This window comes from Anarhichas minor, unplaced genomic scaffold, assembly GCF_050575085.1.
Source record: "Anarhichas minor isolate MPS153535 unplaced genomic scaffold, ASM5057508v1 ptg000006l, whole genome shotgun sequence".
Taxonomy (NCBI): domain Eukaryota; kingdom Metazoa; phylum Chordata; class Actinopteri; order Perciformes; family Anarhichadidae; genus Anarhichas; species Anarhichas minor.
Window position 1 is genome coordinate 5654546 of NW_027466452.1, and position 26979 is coordinate 5681524.

Sequence of the window (26979 nt, forward strand, 5' to 3'; positions counted from 1 at the left end):
AAGTCTCAGGTCTTTGAACTCAAGTCCCAAGTCAAGACAAGGAAGTCCACGGCCCACATTCAGAGTTTCGATTCCTAAACATTCCGAAACTTCGCCAAATGTAATGCCATTTGGCGTCGCTGTAATTTTCGACTCGCATGTTTTGCAAACTGCAATTTGTTTTTTGCTGACTGACGCATAATTTCTGTATGGCAACAAAAAATGATCTTTCATTCTTAATATTTCTGTCCTGCAACTTGGTTGGAGTTTGTTGGATTGGATCAAACAAAGTGGATATTGGGAGTTAAGTGTGAAGGGAAATGAGTTGATTCATGGCACACTTTTTAAATAACACTTTTTAATACTTTTTAATATTGGGGCTTGGGGGAAGGCATCAAGTATTCTCCAGTCAAAAGGCTCAAGTTACAAGTTATTGGTGTTGAAGTCCAAGTCGCGTTGCATGTCTAATGTCATCAAACGTGTGACTCAAGTCTGAATCGAGTCAAACATTTCATGTGTCACACTAAAGTCACGTGACCCAGTTCCACCTCTGAAGCATTTCTTTGAAGCTCTTATATCAGTATGTATTCTGCTTCAGCTGCTAATACCAACTTTATTTAATTGAATTACAAAAAACTCATTAACACACAGTGAGGGTTTGGTGTGACACCGGCTCGCTCTGAGGGAGGTTAGTTGGGTCAGTCTGTGTGTGTGTGTGTGTGTGTGTGCATCTGTGTGTGTATAACTACATAACTACAGGGGCCTTGACGAGGCCTGAGGAAGTCCACCTGTGATGTGAAGTCGGGTGCTTGTTCCCAACTCTGTTCGTTATCTTGAAAACTTTCTGAATTGCCCTTGAAACACATAGTCAGGCTTCAACAGCTACTTTGTGTTGCACAGAAAAAAGAAGGAAGAAACAGCATTTGACAATCCAAGTGCTGCTGTTGTGACTTACATTCACTGACACAAAGCCGGAGATGATGATTGAGTTATTTTGGCGCATCAAAGTGACCTACCAGTGTGTGTGTGTGTGTGTGTGTGTGTGTGTGTGTGTGTGTTTTAATTAATAAATTCAATCTCTCTCTTTTGGAACAACCTCGTGAAAAAAGTGTGATTATATTTCATATTTCATATCTCTGTGTGTATTTTCTCTTTTCAGCAACATACACCGTTCGGGCGACCAAAAACCGGCAGCACAGCGCCGACAACGTTTTGGGACACGGTCGATTTGCTTTGATTTCAAAGCGCCCAGGCTAACGCCCATGGGATTAATTGAGATTCATTTTCAGCCTTGAAACTAATTAGTTAACAGACTGTGACTGAGAGACAAATTGCCATTGAGACCCCAATTGGATTTGCCTACCTGATCGGGTAAATAGCGCTACATGATCAGATGGGACGAGGAAATCTCTCATGTACTGCAGCCTATAGAACAACACTCATCTTTCTAAACCTTTTACTGTTCTACCTCTCAGTATGCTATACAGTATTCCTTTGAATCCATCACTTATTCAGTGTGTCTTCTTCTACTCTGACTAAATTTATAAGGTCCGGTGATTTACAGCACGCTGCAGTTATTTTTGATGTTGGACTATTTCAAGCTCTTTTTCATGTTTGTTAATACAGGTTCCTTCCCCTCTCCTGTTCCTTCTATCTCTTCTGTTCCACTTAATCTTTAGCTTCCCTTGAATGTTCCTTTCCATCAAATGTTTGCTTTCTGCTCAGACCCTCAGGCTCAGGCTCTCCAACGCCTCCTTTCTACTCCCTTGGCATTCTGGGACACAGTTTTGGGAGACTCTGTATTTGTACACAGTCCTTTACACCTTAAATAAATAACCCATGTCTTTATTTTCTTCAGCCGACCACGTCCCCGACCCAGCTTACCTTGTCCTCTCAGGTTGGGCTTGGTGTAGACTCTGTCTTCGTAGATGGGGTCAATGTGGTGTTCGGGAGACTGCAGAGGTCGCAGCTCGGCGCCCAGGTGAGTGTGCTGGCTGCTGTAGGAGCCTCTGGAGCCTGGAGAGCACAGGCGATATGGAGGTTAGATGTACTGACGGATGAACGGATAGGTGGATGGATGATGGACGGATAACTTAGATTCTCCGGGGTTGGCAAGTTGATCACTGAGCCAAGCCAAGTCAATATCGTCAGAGGAGAATATTCCTGCCAGGGGCCCCATCAAGTGCAGTCCACAGGGCCCACTATAGAGCAGGGGTTTAATGCAAAGCTACTATATGCATCTGTTTATAGTGTGTGACAAAGTGACAAATATGTAATAACACTTAAATAATACAGGCAATAGCTGTTGTCTCTTTTTAAAATAATCACTTTTAACCTGAGCAACTAAATAAAAGACTTTAAAATGACAGATTCACCTGTTGAAAAGACAAAAACAAAGCCAAACTCTGGCACTTTAAACTGTTTTTGTAAGGGTGCTCAGTGGAGACAATGACACTTTTTCATTAATAATTCATGAGTGCATTTGCAATCCAATACATTTTAGATAAAATCTCAAGCCAATTTAATCAAATATTTGGTAATAAGTTTTCTTTTGAATCCTTGTGCTCATGTTGATGATGAATACCAATTAGACATGAAAAGGAAAGTGAGTTTAAGTGACCTTAACTAACATGAACAAACATAATGGAACTGCCTCCCAAATGCCATGTTGGGCCCTGGAGACAACCCATCATAATGTCACGGACCCTATGGTATTAAAACAAATTTAAAAGCAATTCCAAGTTCAGGAATCCGATGAAAAAAAAGAAAAGTGACACAATCAATAAGTTTGTTTATTAGCTAACATGTGCACTTGTGAAATGTTATTCTATAGCAGCTGACTGGGACCATCTACATATATATCAAATACATTTCACATAAACAATTCCCCCCCAAAATGTATATGTGATATTGCATATCACTCAATCCACACAGTGGCTCAGTGGTAGAGCGGGTCGTCCTTCAATCAGAGGATTCCGGCTCCGCTAGTCCATATCAATTTGTCCTAGGGCAAGACAGTTAAGCCCAAATTGCTCCCATAGGTGTGTGAATGTTGTATGTTGCAGGAGGCACCTTGCATGGTAGTCCCTGCGCATGGGTGTGAATAGGTGAAGGATGACATGTAGTGTTGAAGCGCTTTGAGTGGTCGGAAGACTAGAAAAGCGCTTTACAAGTAAAGTCAATTTAATCGTTTACCATTAAAAAAGTAATAATGAAGTTGACTTGACCTCTACCCGCCAGGCTCCCAGGCCTTTGCAGGGTTGCGTTGGCGTACAGCTCGTGGGAAATCTTGTAGCTCTCTCCTCCGATGTGATGCAGCATGCGCTTGGGCGACAGGGTGGCGTAGCTGCCCACCACTGAGCTGAGCTGGTGGATGGGCGACGAGGTGTGGTTCCCCCCTGGGGAGGCTGCCATGGGGAGGGGGGAGGAAGAGCCAGCGGCGCCCGATGCTACCATGTTGATGGGCGATGAGGTGCTGCAGGGGGAGGGAATGGAACGGTTTCAGAACAAGGGAGGCACTAATTAATGATTCTCTTGAGCTGCATTATGGGAAATGTACAATCCAGCTTTTTTGGAGCTTGACCCATATTATCTGAAAGCCTTTGATTTTGACCATTCTTTTTTTAAATTTCTCTCTTTTATCAAAGTGCAATGTTAACTTGCTGAAGTGCTTTTTGAACTCCTTAACAAACAGTTGTCCCCTTTTGTTTTCCCCTTAAGAAGCTTTAAGGTTGTTAAATCATCTTCAGGAGCGAATATAGTCCAAAAAACAAACGCTGACATCGGACAGCGGACGTGTTTCTCTCCACACTACTACGGTACATGGTGCACACGTACAGACTGTGGGGTCACAGGCAGATGAATAATGGATGAAGGAACTATAAATAGGACTTTATTCCACACTGACATCATCATATACATTCTATATCAGCGTGTTCCAGCTCTTTAGTAAAATATTCAAACCTGTCTTTATGGCTGCAAAACTCAAAAACATATATTTTATACACGTTACCCCCAAATTCAGCCTGACACGCAATGCTTGGTATGTCCAAGATAATTCAAAATAAAGTTCTGTCCGTTTTGATCGATATTTGGCGAAGCAGCATGAGCTTGTCACGACTGGACAAGCAGCAATCTGATACTTCCATATGGATTCAACACTGTCTGTCTTTTTCAATGTAAATATTGTGCTTCAGGAGATTCATCAAAGGTTTATTGGGCGCACTAAACCCCCCATTCAATGCAACGAGCTCCGTCGACCAGTACGTTTAGTGCCTTTAATTGACTGACTTGAGGCAGACCCATTAGAGAAACGGCATTTTTCTGAAAGATTTCCAAGTTGCCGTGCAGTAATGTGTGAGCCCAACGCATTCAGTCAGGCACTAGAAAAGTGTAGAGGGACAGAAATCTGTTGGAATCTGACTATATGGCTTCGACATGTGCTGTGGAACAAAGAGTCAGGCCTTGCCTTTTGCAAGCAAAGGTTTCATCCTGATTGTAGTTTGAGGAGCACCAAACCCCCAGCTCTGAAGAAATTCACATTAGGTATGAGTTTCCTCTCCCCAAAAAAACTATGTGTACCTGAAGTTACCTGAAAGCAGCGCTGCAATCTAATTGGCCGAGGGCCAAGACACCCCAGGACCCCTGTGGTTCAGCCACCTTTCTACAAAACAACCAGCAACCCCCACCTCAACACTTTTGCCCTTCGACCTCCGTCGAGCTAGGGAGCACACCAACGTTGTTTCCCTTTTTAACCAAAACCTAGGTTTAACAGTTTATATTCGCTGGCCGAATTCACCAAACTGTCTATTTTATCTTTGTTCGTATCCACGAAGCCGCGCTTGCCTGAGCCCACCAAAGCTCAGAAGAACCCCTCAGAAGAACCACCCTCAATCACCACAAAATCGTACCGTAAGGCGAAATAGATTCTGGGCAGAGTTAGAGAGAGTTTAATTTGTGTTTATTTTATCTTGTTTGTGTGCTTAAAGTACTGTTCATTTTTATAACGTGGTATATGCTTTATGATCACCGACACTGGCGATCCCTGAAATTGCTAGTGTTGTGTAGAAGGTACCGTGTATTCTATGCTACCGTGATTCGTGTCGAGACAGCCGCAGTGAGGTCAAAGCTGCTTCTCATCAGTTCAGGAGGTCAAAACCGCCGGCTGAGACAAAGAGTCGCGGTTCTTGCTACCCTGGCTGAGAGAGCAATCTTCCGTACTCCAGCGCGACGCAGAGGATCTTAATCTTTTGTTTTATTTCATTTTGTTTTGTTCCTTTCCCTTCTCTTTTACTAATCCACACACATATATAGCTTTGAGCTAATGTAGCTACGTGCTAAACGGCTACCGGCACGTATAGACGCCGGGTCTCCTGTTGGCTATCCGCCATTTTGAGTCTCACGCATGAGAGACGTCACGACGGCCCAACTACGTCATGCGTCGCTGAGCTGTTCCCTTGCTCCTCCCCCTACGCACACATACACACACACACACACACACACACACACACACCACATGTACACACACACACACACACACACCACATGTACACACACACTTCCCCCCCCTCTTTTCCATAGTCTGTTGATTTTAGATTGCGTGCTCATGAATGTATAGTTGTTGTTAGTTTAGATATTAGTTGACTAGATCATTAGTATTAGAACGTAATAAACTCTGTTATATTTTAAAGAGCAGCTGTCTGTGATTACTTTGTGCATGTATTGTGATAATAGCTGTATATGTGGTCCGTGCTCAAACTTAAACCTTCACTTTCACTCTGAATGTGTAATAGTACTCAGACTGTTGACATTGTGAGTGAACACTAATTATGAGACTTAGTTTATCGTTTGGTTATTGGTCCCTGTTCGCAGGGTGGTGCCCCGTTATTATTAATAATCATTAATAATTGTTACTGACATTAATAATTCTATTGATGTCAAGAATTTAGTTTCTTAGATGCTGATAACCCAAACACGCTCCTTTACGTTCCCAACAAATCTATACAGACTCCAGACTTGTATTCTAGGTCTTTGCTTTAACCGTTTTAACCGTGTTCACACTATATTCAGACAAACATTTCACAATACATCTGTTGCAATGCTTGATGCAGCGCTACAAAAAATTGTTTCAGCCCACGGAGGCATGACGAAGTACGATGTACAACTACCTAAGTATTAGCACTAACCTGACTAATACAAGCAGGGCATTGTTGTTGTGAGATAGACTGCTTTTCAAAGCCAGAAATCTCAGCACCGGGTGAAGTAATCGTTATTGATCAGCAGACACAGACGCCTTTGTGCTTTGGGACCAGCAAAAGCCTCACAAGCTCATTAATGAGCCCCTTTTTAAATCAAGTGGCCGGGCGGACGTTTAACCAACCTGTAGGACCTGGCGAGTCGACCGGGCGACTGCTTGGGCGAGGACACCCTCTGCAGCGTGGCGTAGCTTGGCATGTCGGAGGAGGCCGATCCCAGGCGCTGCAGCTTGGTAGGGGATCCCACCGCCTGCAGAGGGGAGCTCACGCGCTGCAACAGAGGAGTTGTGCTTCATTAAAAGAGGAACGTCACTCACTTTAAATATTCATCCGCTCTTCTTGTTCGTATCATTCTTTTACAGAGAGATGAACTCCCCCCCCCCCCCCCCCCCCGGAGCTGGATAAAACCGGAGAGGGGAGACTCTAATCTGCGATAACATCCTGATGAAGAGGAGTCATCAGACCAAACATTGGGGCAAACTCCGAACTTTTTACAACCAAATGAACATGTAATCTGACTGCAAGCAATTGGGGGCGCTAAATGAAGTTCCAAACACTGGGGAAATACGCTGGAGCATGGTCAACATGTGCTGCAGAGAGGATGCTGAGGACTCAGAGGAACGGTGCCGGTGAATCTGTTTAGATTCATTCAAAGAAAAGATTTACACGGTGTTCTTCGAAACCTCTAAACTCGGAGTCTGGAATGAAGCGCAGTGCAGCGGGAGAAGCAATGAAATAGTAAATCATAGCCTAAGAGGGCAGAATATAAAACCGGTCTGGTGTCTGATCTCAGAAACCCATTCTACTAATTGCGGGAAAGATGCAGGATGAGCTATTTCTTCACTTGCTACCTAGAGAGCGGTAACGTCGAATAGATGAAGAGTCGGCACGGTTTGGCTACCACTGCAGTAAACACTGACGTACCATGTGTTTGTAGTAGCAAAAAGCATGCATCTGCCACCAGTTTAAGTCAGTGTGATCTTCTGCCAATCAAGACTATGTGTGAGGAAGAGTTCACTCTGTGAGATAAGCATGACATTATCTTACAGTATTTGTTAAGTGGTTTACAGATTCTTACATCTGCCAGCAAAGCACGAAAGAGTTAGCCATAACCGCTTTGCTGCAGTTTTTGTAGTCTGGGACTCGCATGTACTGTAAGATAATGATGGATCTAAATGACAAGTCTGGGAGACAAACGAAGAAAAAAGGTTTCTTAAAGGAAACTGTTAGGCTAATAAATGGTAACTGTCCCCGGGTTCGAAAGGTGGCTCTGAAAATATCGTAGCTTGCTTGTTTGCAGAGGAGGGCACCTGTCTGGTTAGATTCACTGCTCATGTTCTCAGAATTGTACATCATTTCATCCATTAAAGGGTTATGGAAAGTTAATAAAGCTTGCTCAGTCCCTGGCTGCACACAGTTTATTCAAGAAATGTATTTGTACAATTGATGCCTGTCCAAAAACCACAAAAGTTTCACTCAATGTGAAGTAGATCTTGGATTGGATCGATTGCGCGGCAAAATTTGGCTGTCAAACCTTTAAAATGGATTCCAGGGGTGATCCAGCGTAACACATGTGCTACATATGTGTCAAACCACAACAGTATGCTTTAATAACAATACACTTTGTCCACTACTCCTTTGTAGCTCTGAATGTCAAACTTTACAGAGCCACCTTTCAAACCTTTCAAAATCTTCAGTAAAAATGTATAAGGAATAATAGCAATAAAACAGGCCCATAGTAACACTAAAACTCCTTGGTTCCACTTTGTTGTAGCACGGTGATGCGATGAGGAGTGAGGAGTGGAGAAAACATCCGAAAGACAACAGGAGCATCACAGTAATCTCTTCAGGGATTTCGTACCTGAGCAGGCAAAGTGGCGCAGGAGTAATACATGGGGGGTCCGGCAGGTGCAGATATGATGTCAGCGGGCATGTGGAAGGCGCTGCCATGGGCCAGCTGGGCAAACGAGTCTCTCTGGGACTGGGAGGCAGAGTCGGTTCCTGCAAAGTGGGCAGCCACACGGTTGGATGTCACCTGGAGTGGGCGAGAGAGATGAGAGAGGGGATGAAAAGAGGCAAGAGGTGAGGGGGGGGGAGTGGTGGACAAAGAAAGTACGAAGGAATGTGTGTGAGAAGTGAGTAGAGCAGAAGAAGGAAATGAAGGAGGGAGGGAGATAACATTTTAAATGGACACAAAATAAACAGGAGAAAAGGTGTTAAGTAATTGTAAAAAGGTGTACCTGGTTGTAGCTGTGAACAGCCCCTCCGACCTGCCCGCATCGGCCCGAGGTCGGTTCCCCAAGCGCCATCCCTTGGTTACTATGGTAACCAGCTGCTGTATAGGCATCCTGGTGGTTGAGCTGCAAAGCGCTTTGGGACAGAAGTCCTTGTCCTGATGGAAGGAGAGAAGGACAAGGAAGGGAAAGGTTCATAAAGTATTAAAAGGACAAAGAGTGCCTGTGCACTGGAGAAATAATCCACAGCGAGACAACAAGCGTATCTTCTCTGTGACCTCAAGAGAGACGAGAGGAGCCGGGGTTCAGGGTGGGAGAGGTTTCACTTCTATCAAGCTGCTTTTATGTAACTTTTGATTCTGTAACAGTCCGTCTTTGTGTCAGGACTTATTCAGTTTGTGGCCTTGAAGGCGTTTTGTAACCCAGTTTACGTCCAACATGTTATACAATACATTTCTTTTTTTTATGACGGGAAGTGAATGAATGTGAGTACAACAGAGTTAACTGCCTCGGTTCGCAACAGACCTTGAAATGAAGAGAAGAGGAGAAGAAACAGTTGATGGAGAGCTGAAATAGAATTGCCCTCTTTGAGACACCCATTTGCTTTTTACCCTCCGTGTTCTTTTCAGCCTCTAGCCTCTCCACTCTCCTCCTCTCTTGCTCGGTGACCCTTGAATCTCACTCTGCACCTGAACTCCATTTTAAAAACTCACTCCTTCTCCGTCTACCTTTCTCACTCTCTCCGCCTCCATCACTTCCTCTATCGCTCTCCCGTTACCAGATTTTCTCTTTCTCCACTCCATATTTTCTCTGCATAATTCAGAAGGAGGAGAATGAGGCCAATAGCACACAAGCTCTCTCATCGTCTGCATTAAAACAAAAACATTTCTCTTTTAAGAGCGTTATTTATGCCTTTACACGTAACTGTAAAATGTTGTTTATTTAAAGACATTCATTTTATTTAAAAAATGTCAAACTATTCCTTTAAACCACCCATGTATCTTTACAGCACTTTAAAGGTGTCTTTCTCTTTCTTTGAGCAGAGCAAATACCGATCCCTTACTCATTACACATCTTCTACACTTCGTTATGTCATCTTTTGGGAAAATGAAAGTGTGAGAATCGCTGATTCACCGCTGTGTAACACCTTCCAGTGGAGCTGTTATTTTAGTACCACAACTCTTGCTCTGTTACTTCCACATTCATCCCAAATCAGAGATCCATCGGCCTATACCTACCATGAGCTGCACCAGCTGGTCAGCCATCACATCAGTCAGGCAGTCAATGGTAACGTCTCACTGAATGACTCAAATTAACTTTGTCTTATTTCACATGTCTTATTTGCCTCATAATGCACCCAGAGAAAAGAGATGACATCCACTCTCACACGGTGGCTGTCAGCTTGTAATAATGTAATGTCATAGTTGACACTGTTGATTGGCACCAAACATACACACATATACATCAACGGCTTTAATTACAGAAATAAAACTCATTTTTACCCAAAATGTTGCTGAAAACTTTACTGCACTATATCAGCTCCAGATAGACCTAAAGTGCTGGCGCTCAGTATTCGTACTCTCAAAGTCCCTTTAATCTCCACTGATGTCACTTTTTTTTTTTGTTGCCAGCAGTCTAAGAATGAAAGCGAGAGCGTCGCACGAGACGAGCTGCAACTTTGCTTGTTTTTGTGATGGTTAAACCGGAGAGAATGCGCAATCGTAGTGTGCCGGCGGTCAATATCAACAGCATGGCAGGGACAGAAGTCAGCAGCCACCGGCGAACGGAGTCACCGCCGATGAGCGCGTCGGAAAAACGAGGCTCGACCAAAGTGAAAACGTCGACTCAAAGTGCAGCGGATGGCTCCTGTAGGCAGTGTTGCTGGTGACTGTGCATTATTTACAAATGTGATATTAAGCTGGGTGAGTTCACTAGGTCAAGGCCTCCGTGTCCCATAGAGGCCCGTCTTGCGCGTGCAGAAACACGTGATGCAATGGAAGAATTTGTACTCCACGCCAGCTTCGGATGGATTCACACACTCGCGCACACAAACCCCGGCTGCGTGCACAAAGCCAGGGGATGTTTTCCGCAGTTTTTCTTTGCCACTTTAGGTGCGTTTCATGTGGGTAGCGGAGCCTTCAGGGAAGCGAAGGGGGCCTCATAAATACATTATCGCTCAGATGGCAAAAAAACCTGAAGGCTCCACTGAATCCATCTGAGGCAGAGAGAGGGAATGAGTGTGTGTGTGTGTGTGTGTGTTAGTGTATTAGCAGGAAAGCAATGGGGTGCTGTGAGAGGGTCTCTTCCTGTGCATTTCAATCATCTTTTCAGAGTTGAAAGCACATCTCACTCTCTCCTGCTCCGTTAACGCTTTCGACATATCTGCATATATATATATAATATATATATATATATATATATATATATATATATATAATATAATACCTGCACGCGTGTAGCTGTGGCCCTGATAGACCCGCTCGGGCTCTTGAACCTGTATCTTCCGTCATGCACGTAGACGCGCGAAAAGTTGTTGAGTGGCTTTTTTCTTTACGCGTCACGACCAGCGTTCTCTATTGACACATTTTAATATTTCATTGGTTGTCTATTCTTAGATACCCATTGGAGGCATGTGCAGTCTGGAATACACACACACACACACACACACACACACACGCACGCACACAACAGCATGCACGGTCCAAAGTAGCTGCGTGCAACATAGTCGTATACACACAGATTAACATGCACACTGGCGAGCATCACCGGTAAGAAGCATGAAGACTCTCGGTGTACTCTGTCGCTGTGTCGCACTGATCTGCTCAGCAGCTTGAGTAAAGGAGTGGATTCTGCTGCCGTGTGTGTGTGTGTGTGTGTGTGTGTGTGTGTGTATCTTGTACGTGCTAGGGTTTAAGGCTTCTTTTCATGCTTGTATGCATGTGTGTTAAGTAACGCCCATATGCTTGTGTGCTTAATGGACATTTGAAACAAACTGTTGCTTTTTTGCTTCTTTTCTTAACTACAATGAAACAAACACCGACCGACCACTCGGCAGATTCACCGTGCACAATTCTCAGTCATTTCCAAAACAATAAGCCCATGTATTTTAGACAGTGGTAGACAATGCAAGCTTCCCAAATTACCCTTTGCTAAGCCCCACCTCCCACCGCTACTCCATCAAGCTGTCAGAGCTATGGAGCCCACACTGTCACAAACTGCACTCCCTGAATAAATATCATCTCATTTTTTGGGGAAAATGCTAAAATGATTTTAGAGAGAAGCAGACAGAAGGTTGTTATATTGAAGGATGTATCAGGATGTCAAACTGATTCAGCAGTGAAAACAGGTTGTAAAGATAAAGGTAGAAGCTAAAGCTACAGATCACAGTGTAAAAAGTGAGCCACCACAGGAGACAATGATATTAATAAACAGCACTGTTCCTGTAAAGCTGGGTAGTTCTTCATTTACTCTTACAATCATTAAAAGGCAAAAGCAGCAGGTGTTTACATTCAGTATACCTTCAGTAGCTAGCATAGCATAGAAGTGCTAACACTAATTAATGATGTGCTAACGTACATTTTACGTAGAAATGTAACGGTCTCGAATGTCTCCTTCCAACCTCTCCTGGTAACGAGTATCAATATTACAAAATGTTTAACCATGACCACAAAACCAGCTTGAAAATGAACAAAATCTGACACAATTGCATGAGAGTCTTTGGAGCAGAGCCGCATCGTGCTACGCTATGATCGGCCAGTCCGCATTTGAGGGGCCGGACTTAGTGAAGGGTCTGTTCCAGGCAGCAACTGTCCATTTTTCCCCAGCCGATGACACCATTCACTTGTTACCAGCTGTAGCTAGTTTGCGGATTAAGAATGTCCAAGAGTTGGTCAAAAAAACACTGTATCTGGTTGACTTTTAAATGTTTCCAGCTGACTCATTTCGAATCCTATAAAAAGGTTTTTGATCATGCAGTTGACGGCGACATCCACCAATGGTTATTGACATATTTGTGTTTCATGTATAATAGGAATGATAATTTATTTTGAACATGACCCTGTTTGACTTGATGACACAAGAGAAAAGCTTCTACTGTTTGGCAAACGTGACACTGTCTTGGGATAAACATTGAATGGGAGGTAAACTTCCCCTAATCCAATGAAGAGCAGCGCAGAGCGCTAATGTTAGCCTCAACTCTGATAGCATGCAGGACCGGCTCCAAAACAGTTGATGTGTTGTTCATGAATATTATTATTCATTTATTTTTTTTCATAACATAGCCTGTGACCCCACAAGCCAAAGGTGCTGATGCTAGTAAGTTAATGAAGTGCTCCTTGACTTTTAAAATAACACTTTGTTACTGCGGTGAGGTGATAAACTAGTTGCCTGGATATGCTAACGGTTGCTGTTTATATAATCCATTCCTTTCAGCTTTGCTCTTGAGCTTTGTGGTTTGGAAATGACAAAAAAAGACACCACCCTTCCTACACTTAAATACAGAGTATCTCTCTTCCTACAGCCCCGTGCTCACCACTTTGACATGTACAGAAATCCAACGCAGTGCCGAGTTATAGTTGCTAAGCTATGATTGGACGATCAATATTTGACAGTCAATGTTTGGGGTAAGGGATTAGCAAAGAGTAATTGAAAGCTACATTGTTTGGGTGATTTTGCTCTCTCATATTTCCCTTTGTCTCTCTCCATCTGTCTCTTGCTTGCACTTTAGTTTTTTTTTGGACTAGTCAGGTGGTCGGTTACATAACTGTTATTTAAACATCAAACAGAATTACTATTCCTAGTTTTGCATGCACGTGTGTATCTGCCAGTGCTTTGCGTGTGTGCATAAACAAAGTATGCATGCAGGCCTGTGCTCTTCTGGGTTTTTATTCATGCCTGGTTATGATTCATGCCTAATGTGTTATTATATATGCATGCACATTTATGGCTTTATGTGCCTGTGTTGTATACTGGCATGTGCCCGTATGTGTGTGTGTGTGTGTGTGTGTGTGCCTCCACTCTCTGCCCCTGTGAACAGCAGGCCAGCTGACACCCCAGCAAGGATGGATTAGCATTTTAAACTACTGGCATGACTCAGCATGTCTCCTGACAGCTACTTCTCTCCCATGGGGTCGCCTATACATGAGACATGGGTATCATCCCTGGGACCGAACACAAAAAAAAAAATGAGAGTGGAGTCACGGGGAGTTGTTCAGGATCTCACCGACAGCTCTCATAAACAACTAGTTTGTACTCTGAAATTGAAACAACAACACAACAGCTGTGGAACTTTAAAATTCACAGTTGCCAGTATGGATACTGGAAACGATGCAAATTTGCGGCAGTTGCAACACTTAAAAAAAAAAAAGGTTCAATAGATGTATGCAAGCAGTTGACCAACTACTGGGATCCACGTTTTGCATACGGCCATTCCGCACAACGTGATTGAGTTAAAGTGTTTTTACAGTGTAATACTATTTGAGTTTTATGATCCGTAACCTCATTAATTATCTCATATGCTACACGTCTATGTATGTTTTGTCTGTCAAGTCTTTAGCTAGCCTACAGTTTTTAGTTTTGCTGCTCAAATGTCCCACGTTGTTTGCTGCACTGACATCACTGCGCATGGAAACTTTTACAATTACTGACAGCAGCCTTTTAATCATTCAAATTAATCGTTGAAGAAAACAGTCATACATCAACAGACTTAAAAACATAATTTAAATAACAACATAGCCTAGGTCTAGTAGAGAGGGGGAGCAAAATGAATCGGAGGAATTAATTAATTTTTGTGGGTGGCGGGTGGATGATTTATGCATCCACACAAGAATCTCTAGTGGAAACTAAAACAGAGCAAGGAGAGTAAAACAAGTACTGGAGTTGTATTCATTGGCTTCAAATGTAATGTTGCTCCGAGTTTGCTGGATATATAAAAAGGAAACTTCTTGCTAACACGTCTGCCGAGCTTTAGAACTTGATATGTCCTTGTTGTGTTACAGCTGCTTTTCGCCGCCCCCAAGTGGCTAAAATCCGTTAATGCAGATTTAAGGTGATGTACAAAATTTGCAATATGAATTAAGTTCAGTTTTGCTCGACTACCATTTCAGAATATATCCAGCTTATGAAAGCTTCTGCATTTGGTTTTCAAAAGGTCTGAAAAGCCAGGATCTTGGAAAGATCACATGAAGCACAGAAAGATTTAAAATGTGTTTGGCAGCATGGAGCATAAATATTCACCGTGGTGAACAGACAAAGAAAAGGTAGGCTATGTGACCCTCACATTAAAGCAAAAATGTAATAAAGCTGGACACACTAACAGACACATTGATCACCACTCTTATCCATTTTACTTGTGCTTAAAATTATTTCATATTTTTCAAGTAGCACTTTCGGAAAATGTGATGAAATCTAATGAAAGACAACCACTTGTTCAGCCTTTGGGTGGAACATCCTAATTAGAACAAGTGCTTGAGTGAAAAAATTGTATCTCACAGGCTTGATTAAATTTAATAAAAAAAGGTCTAATTGTCTTCTTTTCACTGTTTATTCAAAGAAGGACTTTCCACTCTTTAAAAAGACCTGGAGACTCCAGCGCTGCAAAATATCCATCCCATGGTCTTTGATTGCTTTTGATCTATTCTCTTCGACACTATCCTTCTCGCACCGTCGGCGTCATAACATTGGTCTTACTGTCTCCTGCAGACGTGTCTTGTGAGTCCAAGATGCCCGATTCCTGGAGCGATCGGATGCAGGAGTCCACCAGCTCCAAGCCTGTCGTCAGCTCCTCCTCGATGTCCTTCTGTCCATCTGCATGAACGAAAATGGGAAGAAAAAAAAAACACGACTTGAAACAAAGACGCAGCTTCTTCTGCCACCTGCAGTGCAGTGCAGCTGGATTTACCCGATAGGGGATACCTGCAAAAATGGGTGTTTGTGTTTACACAAATGAACTGAAGAATATGTGCTTTGTGAAGGCTATTTCAATAGAAGTAGTGAAGGTCTTGAACCCAAATGACACAATTCTTCCCAAAACACACAATTCTCATAATGGAAATGGAAACACACACCATGCACAGACTTTTACATCGTGTCTCGTAATCATCATGTTTTGATATTTCTTTTTCCTTCCGTATCAAAAAATCAAGTGATTGTTGTCTGTGCACAAGAGAACTAATGCAGCGTGACATTTTGCGATGCAGGTTCACCCCAAAGAAATGAAGGTTAAAAAAAGGAGTGCTAAGCTAGCAATGCTTACTGTCCAGGATAGGGTTTTGGAAATAATAACAAAATGACTAATAAATGCTGATAAACAATTTGCTCAGAATGTCCCATCAACAACCATGGAATGCTTGGAAACCATCTCTATTCACATGCGGATAGTTTATGTCTTTTCAAAACATGTAGGCAAATAAATATCCAAATCATTTTGATTTGCTTAAAAACGTTTTTTTTTTTTAAATAAAGAAACCTGCATAGCACCACTGACACATTGCAAATTAATGGCCTTTCTGAGTAGTAGCCTAACTTATTTTGAAAATAACAATTTATGGCAAGCTAGCTAAGACTTGTAGTGTTAATGTCGTTAGTGAAAACTGAACAAAACAGCCAAAGGTTCAAGGGGTTAAAACTACATTATTGTCTTTACAATTATCTGCACATTAAGTCTCTGATCATTTGAGTTAATATTGTGAATTTGTGAACTATTGTGACCTTTTACTTGTCCTTTCCACACCTCACCCATCAAAATACAATTAGAACATGTAAGTTAAAATTAATTTTCTCATTCAGCCGCTGATTAGCGACCGAAGAAGCGGCCCCACTCATGTCTCATCACGGAGTTAAGTGTGAGGATGACCCTTTGGGTCAAGGGTATAAAAAACCTAACTGATAATCCACCAACAAATCCAGGATCTAGGTCTGTGAGGCGCCGCCTCGTACTTAGATACCAGGCCGTTTGTCTGCCAGAGCCAGGCACATAACATGCCCGGTGTCTTCCAAGTTAGAGAGGGCTGCCAAGGGGGATACAACTTACAAATGAGTCTGAGGAGCAACATTAATCTCTTATTGAGAGAGAGAGAGATGGTAAAAGCAGAGGATTTGAGTGGATCTAGGAGGCGGATTTTATTGACTTGGAATGACGCCATTGCAGACTGATGATGTTGACGCTGTCGGGGAAACATTTCCAATTCAGTGCCGTCTGCGGCGTTACGCCGGATTTACTCTCCGCCTTTCCAGCCAGAACTCATTTTCAAACCTGCTTGATCCAAAAGCGATGGGTTTTTAATGATTTGTGAGCGATGCCGAGATCAAAACAGGTCTGATTGGAGGGAGGGAGGGTTTTTTATTTTTTTCGTGACAGAGAAAATTGACTCTCTCTCTCACAGGCCCCGGTGGTCGGTGTTTCAGTGCAACGGACGGATGAAGACCGCAGCGGACCCAGAAAGCTTGTCGGTATGAAACATTTTGACCACGGACCTTTAGTCGCCGCTTTATTGGCAAAGGTCGCCAACCCTGCACTCAGGCAATCAATCTGCTCTCAACGCCCCACACATCTCGGCATGACTGACAAAGAGGGGAAGAGAGCGACCTAGGTGTCAGGCATGAGTGGATGTTTTTTTAACTAAAGTGCTGTCAAAGAAGTTGTCAAGCCCCGAGAGGTGTCTTCATTTGACTTTCAAATCACCTAAAAGGCCTCGCACTCATTGAGTCCTGTTTTCTGCTTTATGGAAAACCTATTCCCATCTGGCTCTGCAAACAGGTTAAACTAAATACTCAGAATTATTTGGAGATGCTGTTTGACCTTTACTCAGCTGTCAGAAGGCGTGAGGGGATTTGAAAGTTTTTTTCTGTTAGAGCAAGCCTTTTGTGTTTATTTAGCTTTCAATGCGGAGAGTGAGTTTGATTCAGCATTTTAAAACGCTGCAGCCAAACTAGTTCTTTTACAGGATTGCATTAATACAATGTAAGAGCATGATGGGGGATTTATTATTATTTCTTTTTACAATGGCTACCAATATAATAAAGCACAGTCAGCAATGTGCAGTGCCGGAATGCACACAATAGAGCACCAGACAGAGTGTATGATTTGAGAGCATTTGAGAAGAAATGTTACCTTGGTTGTTCCAGCGAAATTTCTCATCTGCTGAGCTGCAAGAGACAAACAACAGACGGCAAACAAGATTAGAAATATGAGCAAAACATTTCACTGTTTTGTTTGTTGGTGCAACACTATAACAGCACTTCCATCAACTCAACTCTTTTCAGTGGATTCTCGTAAATTTGGCATTAACGGCACAACATAGAATCAGAATCAGAAGCGTTTATTGCCACAGTATGTTGAACATACAAGGAATTTGACATGACGGGTGATGCATAACATAATTCTCAGGTACTTCAATTAGCGACAATTTTTTAGCTGCTGTTTGATGATGTCATTCACCCACTGTTTCAAGCTTTCCTTATGCCTTTTCACCCGTACCGATTGTCGGCAGCAGCAGTCTGCAACAGTGGCAGACCCTGTTATACCCGATATACAGCTCCACTAGATGCTCATCCCCAAGCCCCGTATGGTGAGTATGCTGCTTTCAAATGTACCTGCTATACTGTCTGACAGTCAACACAGTGGGCCTGCGACTGAGGCACCTGAAACATGAATCAAAAAGTCATCTAGTTTCTGAATGGCTCAATAACTGCCTTAACTGTCAATAACTGTCAACTGACGGTGGAACATCTTGGGATTAAAATGCTCATTAACAAAAACGGCAACAGATATTGCCAAACATTTTTTAAGTAGAATCGATTGTGCTACTTTGCATAATTATCTGGGCTGGATTGCTGCCATGTGCTGCAGTTTCCCCACTTGTGCTTCGGTACACTATGACCCTAAGGTGGGAGGTTTTTACACTCATTGCTCTCATTTAAGGGAAAGAATATGAAGCAAGAATACACTGAGTGCAGTAGGTGCCAAAATGTCTAAGAAGAAACATATCTATATTGTGGAACAGAACTTTTCAAAGTCAATATTTTTCAATCAAATGGCATCCTTCCAGCGCAGCCACGAACTGTGAATTGTTAGTCAGGGTGTTTTCCTCCAGTTGGAGCTTCTCTGACACATGTTCAATACTGTTCACCGCTATAGAGTCACGTCTTTTACGATTATTGGGCCGCAGGGTTAACCCCCTCACCCTGTCTATGGAGGCGGAGTTGTCATTTATGTCTTCGATTGCATGGTTGTAAAATCTGCTTGATTTGGAATCCTAAAAACTCTGATAGCCCAGTCAGTTATTCCAGTAAAGTATTACTAATATGTTCACTATGAATCCATGACAGTAACATTTAATGCAGCCTGCAGGCTGTCCAAAAACTTAAGCATGTGATGATTTTTTCAAGGGATTGTTTGACATTTTGGAAAATGTGCCGCAAAGAGTTAGATGAAAAATCATTGCCACTCCTATGGTCTGTGTGTCATATGTGACTGTAGCCTCCAGGAAGACTATTGATTCCTGGTAAGGGCATTGTCCCGCTTACACCACGATCACTTGCCAAAGAAAAACAAATAAAACCATTAGTTTGTATTTTTAGGTGTTTTGCAACCAAAATGTAACGTTTTTTTCTCAAGCCATTCACTCCTTTTCCCTGGTAGCCCTGAGGCTTTGCTAATTCCTGAAACAATCATTGCCACCCCATGAGGCAACCCCATGGAAATGTTGTTCACTGCTACAGTAAATAGGACCATTGACCATACGATCTGCAAGTGGAAGATATTTCTAGTGCTCAGCTCAACTCTTTGGCTCAGCTATAAGCCAGAAAGCTAACGTTATGCTGGCAAGATTCAAAGTCAATACAATTCCGTACGGTTAAAAACATTAAGCATACTTTGACTGTATGTTTAACAACAGGACAAGCTAGCTATCTAGCCATGTCACTGTCCCCAAATCAACATTAATATATTACCGAATTATTGACTAGCATATAGCATAAAGCCATCGTTACGCTTGCAAGATTAACTAGTTAACTAGTTAATTAACTAAGATTAATTAGTCAATAACGTTGCGTACAGTTGACAAAGCGTGAATATAATTTGATAGTATGTTTAGCAACAGCACAAGCTAGCTATCCAGTCATGTCATTGTCCCCAAATTATAATTATATTTTCACGAATAAGTGCTGTCGACAGCAGCCTGGGGTAACGTTAGCGAGTTGAATAGCAAATTAAATTTAAGAGACCATCGCTTGTAATATGATTCAATTAGTTTTCAAATGTAAACTAAATATCTATTTTACTAAATGTAGTCATCGCATTAATTTAAAACGGTGAACAGAGTTTAACCAGAACTACTACTTAGTAGGTGGACTATTATCAGGAATTGACCCTGCAGCCAATCAGAATCGAGTATTCACCCAGACAATAGAATAAGATGCAAGAACCAAAAAGTGATACGCTTACACTAAAAGCAAAGAAAAATAACATAGCTTGGGTCTGTTCAAAGTTATGATAATACCCACTAACAACTACCAGTACATCTAAAGCTCACTAAGTCAAGGTGCTTAAAAATTCAAAGTGTATCTACTGCCTTCACATGGAGACGGCTAGCAGCTAACTTAACGGTGCTAACAAGGCTAACAATGTCGACAGTGATGACAGCGCTGAGGCACGTGCCGCCGGCCCAGCTATGTAAACAAAGCCCAGGGAAGTTGGTGTTTGGTAGTCAACTCCTATGTCCCAGTCTTTATGCTAAGCTAAAGCAGCTCTGATACCGCTCTCCATATCAATCTTCTCATATAACTCTTGGTAGGAAAAGCTACTATGTGTCTTTTCCAAAATGTGAAACCATTCCTTAAAGACCTTTGCTGAAAAAAAAGAGCTATGATTCAAGGCTCTCATTATCAGTGTTTTGGCAATATTGACCGATGAATATCATGTTGCAATATTCTCTCTTGTCAACAGTGCAACACGATTCAAAATAATAAGCAATTTGGTCCAAAATCCTCCATATCTGTAACCCAAAGCCTCTAAAGCTAAACCTAGCGATGAATGCTATTCACTCCCCTGGGGACAAAGAACAGATGCTATTAAATCATCCCATTGATTACCCCCATTCTGTGTGTGCGTGTGGTGTGTGACGGATTGCGAGGGGGAGCCAAGTTGTTAATGGCATCCTCAGTCAGCAAAGCAGACTCCTCATTCATCAGGCGTTATTATACCAAACAATACACCCCCACACGTGCACACACACACACACATACAAGCCAGCGCACAGTTGCTATAAAGGAGGCAAATGCATCACACAAACTGGGTGTCTTGGAGGATGGAGTGTGTTTATATCAAGACACACACCTCGGATGGGGCAGGATGATGAGGATTATTATCAGTAGTCTGTGCTGATGTCAGAGGCTGAGTCAATGTTTTCTTAAACGGCAGGACGGACTGGTCCTCGCGCTCTTTTCCTTGGTGTCAAAATGTTGCCTCGGTGCTCTTGAAAATGCCCCCAAAGTAAAGGCGAATGTGTGTTATTTACCAATGCCCACAATGTGATATAGTTCAAACTAAATGCAAGCCGAGTGCTCACGTAGAGACCTCATTGGAAACTGTGAGGAAAAGAAGCCGAGTGGTGTTATCATCAAGTGGTTACATCAACAGGAGCCGGAGCTGGAATATAAAGCAGTCCGGAGGGGTTCTGATTTCTGCCTGAGCATGGGGGAAATAAAGGAATGTACTCGTATTATCGGGGAGATCAAAACACACCAGACCAAACCAGATAAGAGCGGAGAGAAGAGCAGATATAACACATATCTTGGAGGAGAATAGGCTAAACTAGACTACATTGTACCAGAACAATCCTCCATCAGTTGGATTGGATCATGAATCAGAGTCAGGGTGTGTGCCATTCATCAGAAGAGGCTCATCCTTTTGATATATATCTTCTAGTGCCAAAGCTAGTAGAATAAAGTAATCACTAACCATCTTCATATTCAAATAATTGTTTCAGTCATCTGTCAAGTAACAAGACTTAGAGACTCTTGACGTGATAATGTCGCAACAGGGAAAGTCAGAGGATTGCCAAAGTCTTTACAATTCATCTAGACAGGAGAGTGTGTGTATCGAATTTCATGGCAGTCCAGTCCAGTAGCTGTTGAGTTGTTTAACTCACAATGAAAAAGTCAGTGGTTCACCAAAGTCCTTAAGATTCATCCTCTGGGCTCTACAGATGTCTTTTACAAAATGTCATGGCGATCCATCCAATAGTTGTTGGATTGTTTCACTCAAAACCACAAATGTCAACCCCGTGGTGTGGGCGCAAGAGGAAAAGTCGGCGGATCACCAAAGTTGAATCCTCTGGGGATCATGAACGTCAGAATTTCATGGAAATCCATCCACCAGTTACAATTTGCCATCCCTCACAACCGAGCCGCAGCCTTCCCCTTCCTCTCTCCTTTCTCTCCCCCGCCTCTCTGGCTATACAAGCAGTCTTCCTCCTCCTCCTCCTCCTCCTCCTCCTCCTCCTTCTGGCCACCAGTTACATCTCATCAAACCTCAGTATCTGAAACCTCTTGACCTCTTGGCCCAGGAAACACAGAAAGTTTGTTTGGTTTTTTTCCCTCCTAGTCGAATCTCTACGGCGCATCAATGGGATGTGACAGCGTAATTAGTGGACCGAGGGAGAGAACTAATTGACGGCGTGATCAACTTGCCTGCTACAGGTCACGCCATTCCGTGGCACTTCATCACCGCTAATGATACAATGCCGTGTGAATGTGTGGCTTAGTTTGTGTGTTTACAAAACAGCCCTCGAGTCTGGCTTGCTGAGGGATCAGCGCTATAGTTGTTGCCTTTGAATGTGCAAGGCAAAAAAAAAAAAACCAATACAAGGCCGTAGATGTCATTAATTAATTTAAAAAAAAACACTGTCAATGCTATCTAACATGTTATTGTACTCAATCTCTGCTACTTTTGATATTCACAAAATCCAAACATGTTGCATAATCCCAAGTAAAGGACACTGCATTATCTCAGAAATATGGGTTTCAGGTCATTTTCAAACCTGTGGAGTTTTATCTTGTGGATTCGGACTCTGGTTGGTGCAATTTTATTCCGGCAGAACCAAACTATCAACTATCATACTCGGGTGCGGAACAAAAAGACCGCTGCTAGACCGTTTGGAAAGTTGTCTCTGCTCAGTCATGAACGGATTCTGGAGCAGTTCTTTTGTGGTGTGAACGCGATCTGTCCCAACTACAAGGCTTATGCTGTGTTCAAACCAAGCGCTGAGCAAATTTTTGAGTTTACTTGTGGGATCATTCGTGTTTATTCGCGCCATTCACGCAATTCACACCGGATGCGCCAGAGAGGAGGAGTTGCTTATGGAAACCATTATCAACTAAGCCATTTATTTCCACCACCAACCGTGGAAGAAATATCCACTATTGCTGCTTTGCACATGTTGTGGAAGTCCCAGATATCCCGGGAAACTAAACGCTGTCTTGTCTGGGTTCAAAACATCATCTGGAGGCGCTTCATCGATTTCGTCGAGGTGTATTCACCGTATCTAGCCACAAGTCGGCTGGTTTACTACAGCTGTATGAACACAAAATAAACAATTTTGCTGTGATTTAATTTGATTGGTGCTAGGCTTTGCGAACATTGTAGCAGCTCCATCAACACTGAATATAACGTCATATGCCTGCGTTAATAAGGCAGCCTCGTTATTGTTTGTACTACATGGTTTATAAACATACATTTATATGTTTCGTCCGGTCTCTACGGCTACAATATTTGTTTCCTCCATAGTTTCTGATTCAACAACGGCAACAGTCAACAGTTGCTCGCAGCTAGCCAGAGAATTAATCGAGGTCCGACCTGGTCTGGTGAGGAAGTACATTGCCTTCTTGACATTTGGACCTTTGTGTACTTTCTCACTGGCGCCCCCAGACACATCTAACCAATGAACGGATGCAACATCTTCACATGGCTGTCAGTAACGCCTTTTGGTTTGAAACTCTGGCCAATTGGCGTCGCTGCCAGTACGGATAGTTTTGATGTGTTTTTGTTTCATTTATTGGTTGTGTCCCCGGTGTGTAAGGGCCTAAAGGTGGCTGTATAGAAAACTCTTACTCTAAATACGTCATGGTAACCTTTAATGGCTCATCTAATGTTAATCCCCCAAAATTCACCGAACAGCTTATATTCGAAATATTAAAAAAATACAGAAATTTAGTTTTGCGGGGCTGCCAATGTTCCTGGAGCTCCACCAAGCAAATATGTCTAAAATAAAAATCTGATGCTACTTAACCACAAATTGGATCCATTAGACATTATGACACATTAGCCTCTGCCATTTCAGGACTATAATACAAATCTTTACAATAACTGGGAATATACATGTCAAGATGAGGGGCCAATTTGAGCTGCAGCCTAATTCAAATCAGGTAAATAGCAAGGCAGGTAAAAGCTCTCTATTGCAATACTTGAATGCGGTTATTACATTTTGGGGGTTAAAAGCACCACTTGTTAAAGCCGTTGATTTGAGTCGGATCAAAGAACAGATGGGACGCGTAATGCTCCGTAATTTCAAATAATGATCAACTCCTGTTGTACATTGGGACCTGATATTTTTCGGCTGCTTTGAAGAGTGCACTTTGGCTATTTGGTGCTATTCCTAGAGGAAAAAAAAGGTAATGTCACAAATCAAACCGCTGCTCTCACCGACTGGTCCGCTGCATTAAGGAGCAGGGATATGGAGAAGATGGAGACGGAGAGAGGGAATATGATACTCAGACAAGGGAGACGGAGAACAATAGAGATACATAGGAGAGGTGGGAAATGAAAGTGGGAATATAATACAGAGAGAGAGAGCATGACACGGAGAGAGAGAGCTCTGCTAAATCCAATGAGGGGGGCTTAAAAGAGCGAATGGCAGAGATAGCAATGAAAATCCTGTCATTTCATCCACCCAATAAACACATTCTGAACCCAGGCCACATAATCCATCTATTTCCATGCCCAGAATATTATCTGTTATCTGTTCTGACCACAATGGCCAGCCCTCATGGAGACAGAGCTGTTAGATAATAGAGCCACCCATAAACAAAAAAAAACAACAAAGAAATGAAAGCGAAGGTCTTTTTTTTTTTTTAGCTCTTGGAAAGCATCGTGCAATAATGCAGCCACAAGCTAAAGCCACGGCGTTGGTTGTTAATTCACTCAAGAGCGTTTTACATAAAAACAACACAAACTCATAGGTGGATGACTTATATTTTTACGCATAAATGTAATTTAGACATCAATCGCGGTTTGTCAGCTACAAATCCATTCGCACTCTCGTCACAACTGCCGACGCTGCATTTTTAAAAAGCTTATAGTCATCTAAATGAAGTCTAAAATTAGCATTAGAATGTGACAAGTTGTACTTGACCATTCAAAGAAAAGCAGACTTGCTTTATTCCCCAGAAGCCCCATCGATATTCATTCTCTTCTTCATTTCTCTGATCATCAATCACTGCCGCTCCACTTTGCTTTATAGTAATCATGCATTTTGGGAGTGATGCCTCTTCTTGCTGCCTTCTACTGAGACAACACTCTGACTCTAAAATGCATTTGTAATACCGAATGAGGCGGGGTACGGTTGGGGTATGGTGATGCTGTCCATTTTAAATAGATACAGGGGGAGAAATTAAAGGAAAACTCTGAATAAAAGGAAAAAAACACCGTTGCAAGTCCCACGTGAAGGCTGTATGCCACAGTGTGTTTACAATAACACAGATAAGCCAAAATATGAGAATGCAAAGTAGCTGATAACGGCAGGAATCCGTGAGACATGAAAAACACCTGTTGTGAAAAGCTCTGTTGCTTTGGTAATAACCAAGATATTCTGTTTCAACAAGTGTAGATGACGAACAGGATATGATCCCAAATATGACCTAAACTAGGGCAGGAGCTGGTGTTTCACCTGCTACACGACAGGCCGGTTTGCTGCAGAGAGCGCTGTCTAAATATCACAACTTGTGTTTTTCCTGCAATGGGAATGACAGCGGTGTGCCTGTCAGAGGCTCCAGAAAAGCGCATAATGCGGCACGAGATAGGCAGTGTCGCGAGCTCAAAATGACTTCAAAGAGACCAATAATTCACTGGGTGATCCCTGTGGGAGCAGGAAGCATATCAAACAGCTCGGCTGTAAGCCACACAAACAAGTCATCCAGTTGATATTAGCTGGCTCGAAAATTATGCTAACTTTTGTCAGATTCTCCATCCTACAAAAATATACACTCGAGACCCAAAGCGAGAAAAAATACTTGAGCTGCCATCTTGCACATCTGGAGCCGGAGTTTGCGCGGTGATTACTAGCTGTTTGGCTAGAAAGACACAACAACTCACCAAACAAACCACAATTTATGAGCAAATTGATGTTCTATTACACAGACTCGTGATTCGTGTTTCAGATACGTCGTCTGCTGACACTGACATGATCACGCCCGGCGAGTCGACAGCGCTGGCTAACCTTATAGCGGCATGGTGGGAAATGTTGCTAAACTAGCGACACACTGAGTGACTGTATAAGATCTTTACAGTTAGTCTGTATATGAAGATCGTTATAATACAGATGTTTATGTTTGAAACAGAACATTTAAAGTTTAAGTTCCCCTCCACGGTCCTACTCAAGGTACAATTCCTGTGCTTCGTGACTTAATCCAGGGCAGCTATCCATCACAGCTGTCAATCGTGATGCCACACCCCCTTTATATAGACAAATGAACACTTAAACATACATCAGAGGGATAAGAACTACCTTGAAACCATCAGAAACCATCTTTAGGAAAAATGCACTAGAGGTGTAGGCCATCCTCTAACATGGAGGGGGCGGGGTTTATGACCTATACTGCAGCCAGCCACCAGGGGCAATGGAGATGTTTTGGTTTCACTCTTGGGTCACTGTCATGTCATCCATCTTTATGCAAAGTCTATGGAACAGACTTATGATTAATACTCCTGCTGCTGGTCTTAGAACAACAGCAGCTGCAATATTGATAATTTAAATCATTTTCAAAATGATATCTACAGTCAGTTGCTCCCAGAGTCAGTGATGTTGTTGCCGTGATGTTCTGTACGTAAGATACAGACCTCTAATGTTGCCTGGCAGCAGATGCAAGCAGCTCGAGAATCAGCAAAACAATTCATCAATAACCTGTTACTGCACAGAAAGCCAGTAGTTACACATGAGAGAGATAGTCAGTCTCTTAATATGAGAGTGCTGATTTAAGACCAGCTCGGAGACACAAAGGAGTCCGTACGGAGCATGTGATATCAAAGGTGAGCCCTGAGCGGCACTCGGAAGCTGTTTAAGGTATGAGTTACAAGACAACCTGACACATTTGACATTGTAGAATCTGAGAGAATGCAGATAAACGCACGCAGGACGGACGCTGATATTGTTGAAAAATACGGGATTTCCTGCTGCATCGGTGGCAGTCAGACAGTCCATCAGTTAGCCATGGGGAAAAAGGCCCATGCACATCCCAGG

The 26979-nt window shown here is 42.6% G+C and overlaps 1 protein-coding gene across 1 annotated transcript in view; it reads right to left on the reverse strand.

The window, feature by feature from the left end:
* ctnnd2b (catenin (cadherin-associated protein), delta 2b) overlaps window positions 1-26979 on the reverse strand; it is a 149077-nt gene that overhangs the window by 53669 nt on the left and 68429 nt on the right. The window contains exons 4-10 of the mRNA XM_076080007.1: window positions 17577-17611; window positions 15155-15271; window positions 8474-8625; window positions 8095-8268; window positions 6359-6504; window positions 3213-3454; window positions 1864-1995 (exon numbers count right to left, since the gene is read on the reverse strand). Coding sequence (XP_075936122.1) covers window positions 1864-1995; window positions 3213-3454; window positions 6359-6504; window positions 8095-8268; window positions 8474-8625; window positions 15155-15271; window positions 17577-17611 — 998 coding nt within the window. The remainder of the gene's footprint in view (window positions 1-1863; window positions 1996-3212; window positions 3455-6358; window positions 6505-8094; window positions 8269-8473; window positions 8626-15154; window positions 15272-17576; window positions 17612-26979) is intronic.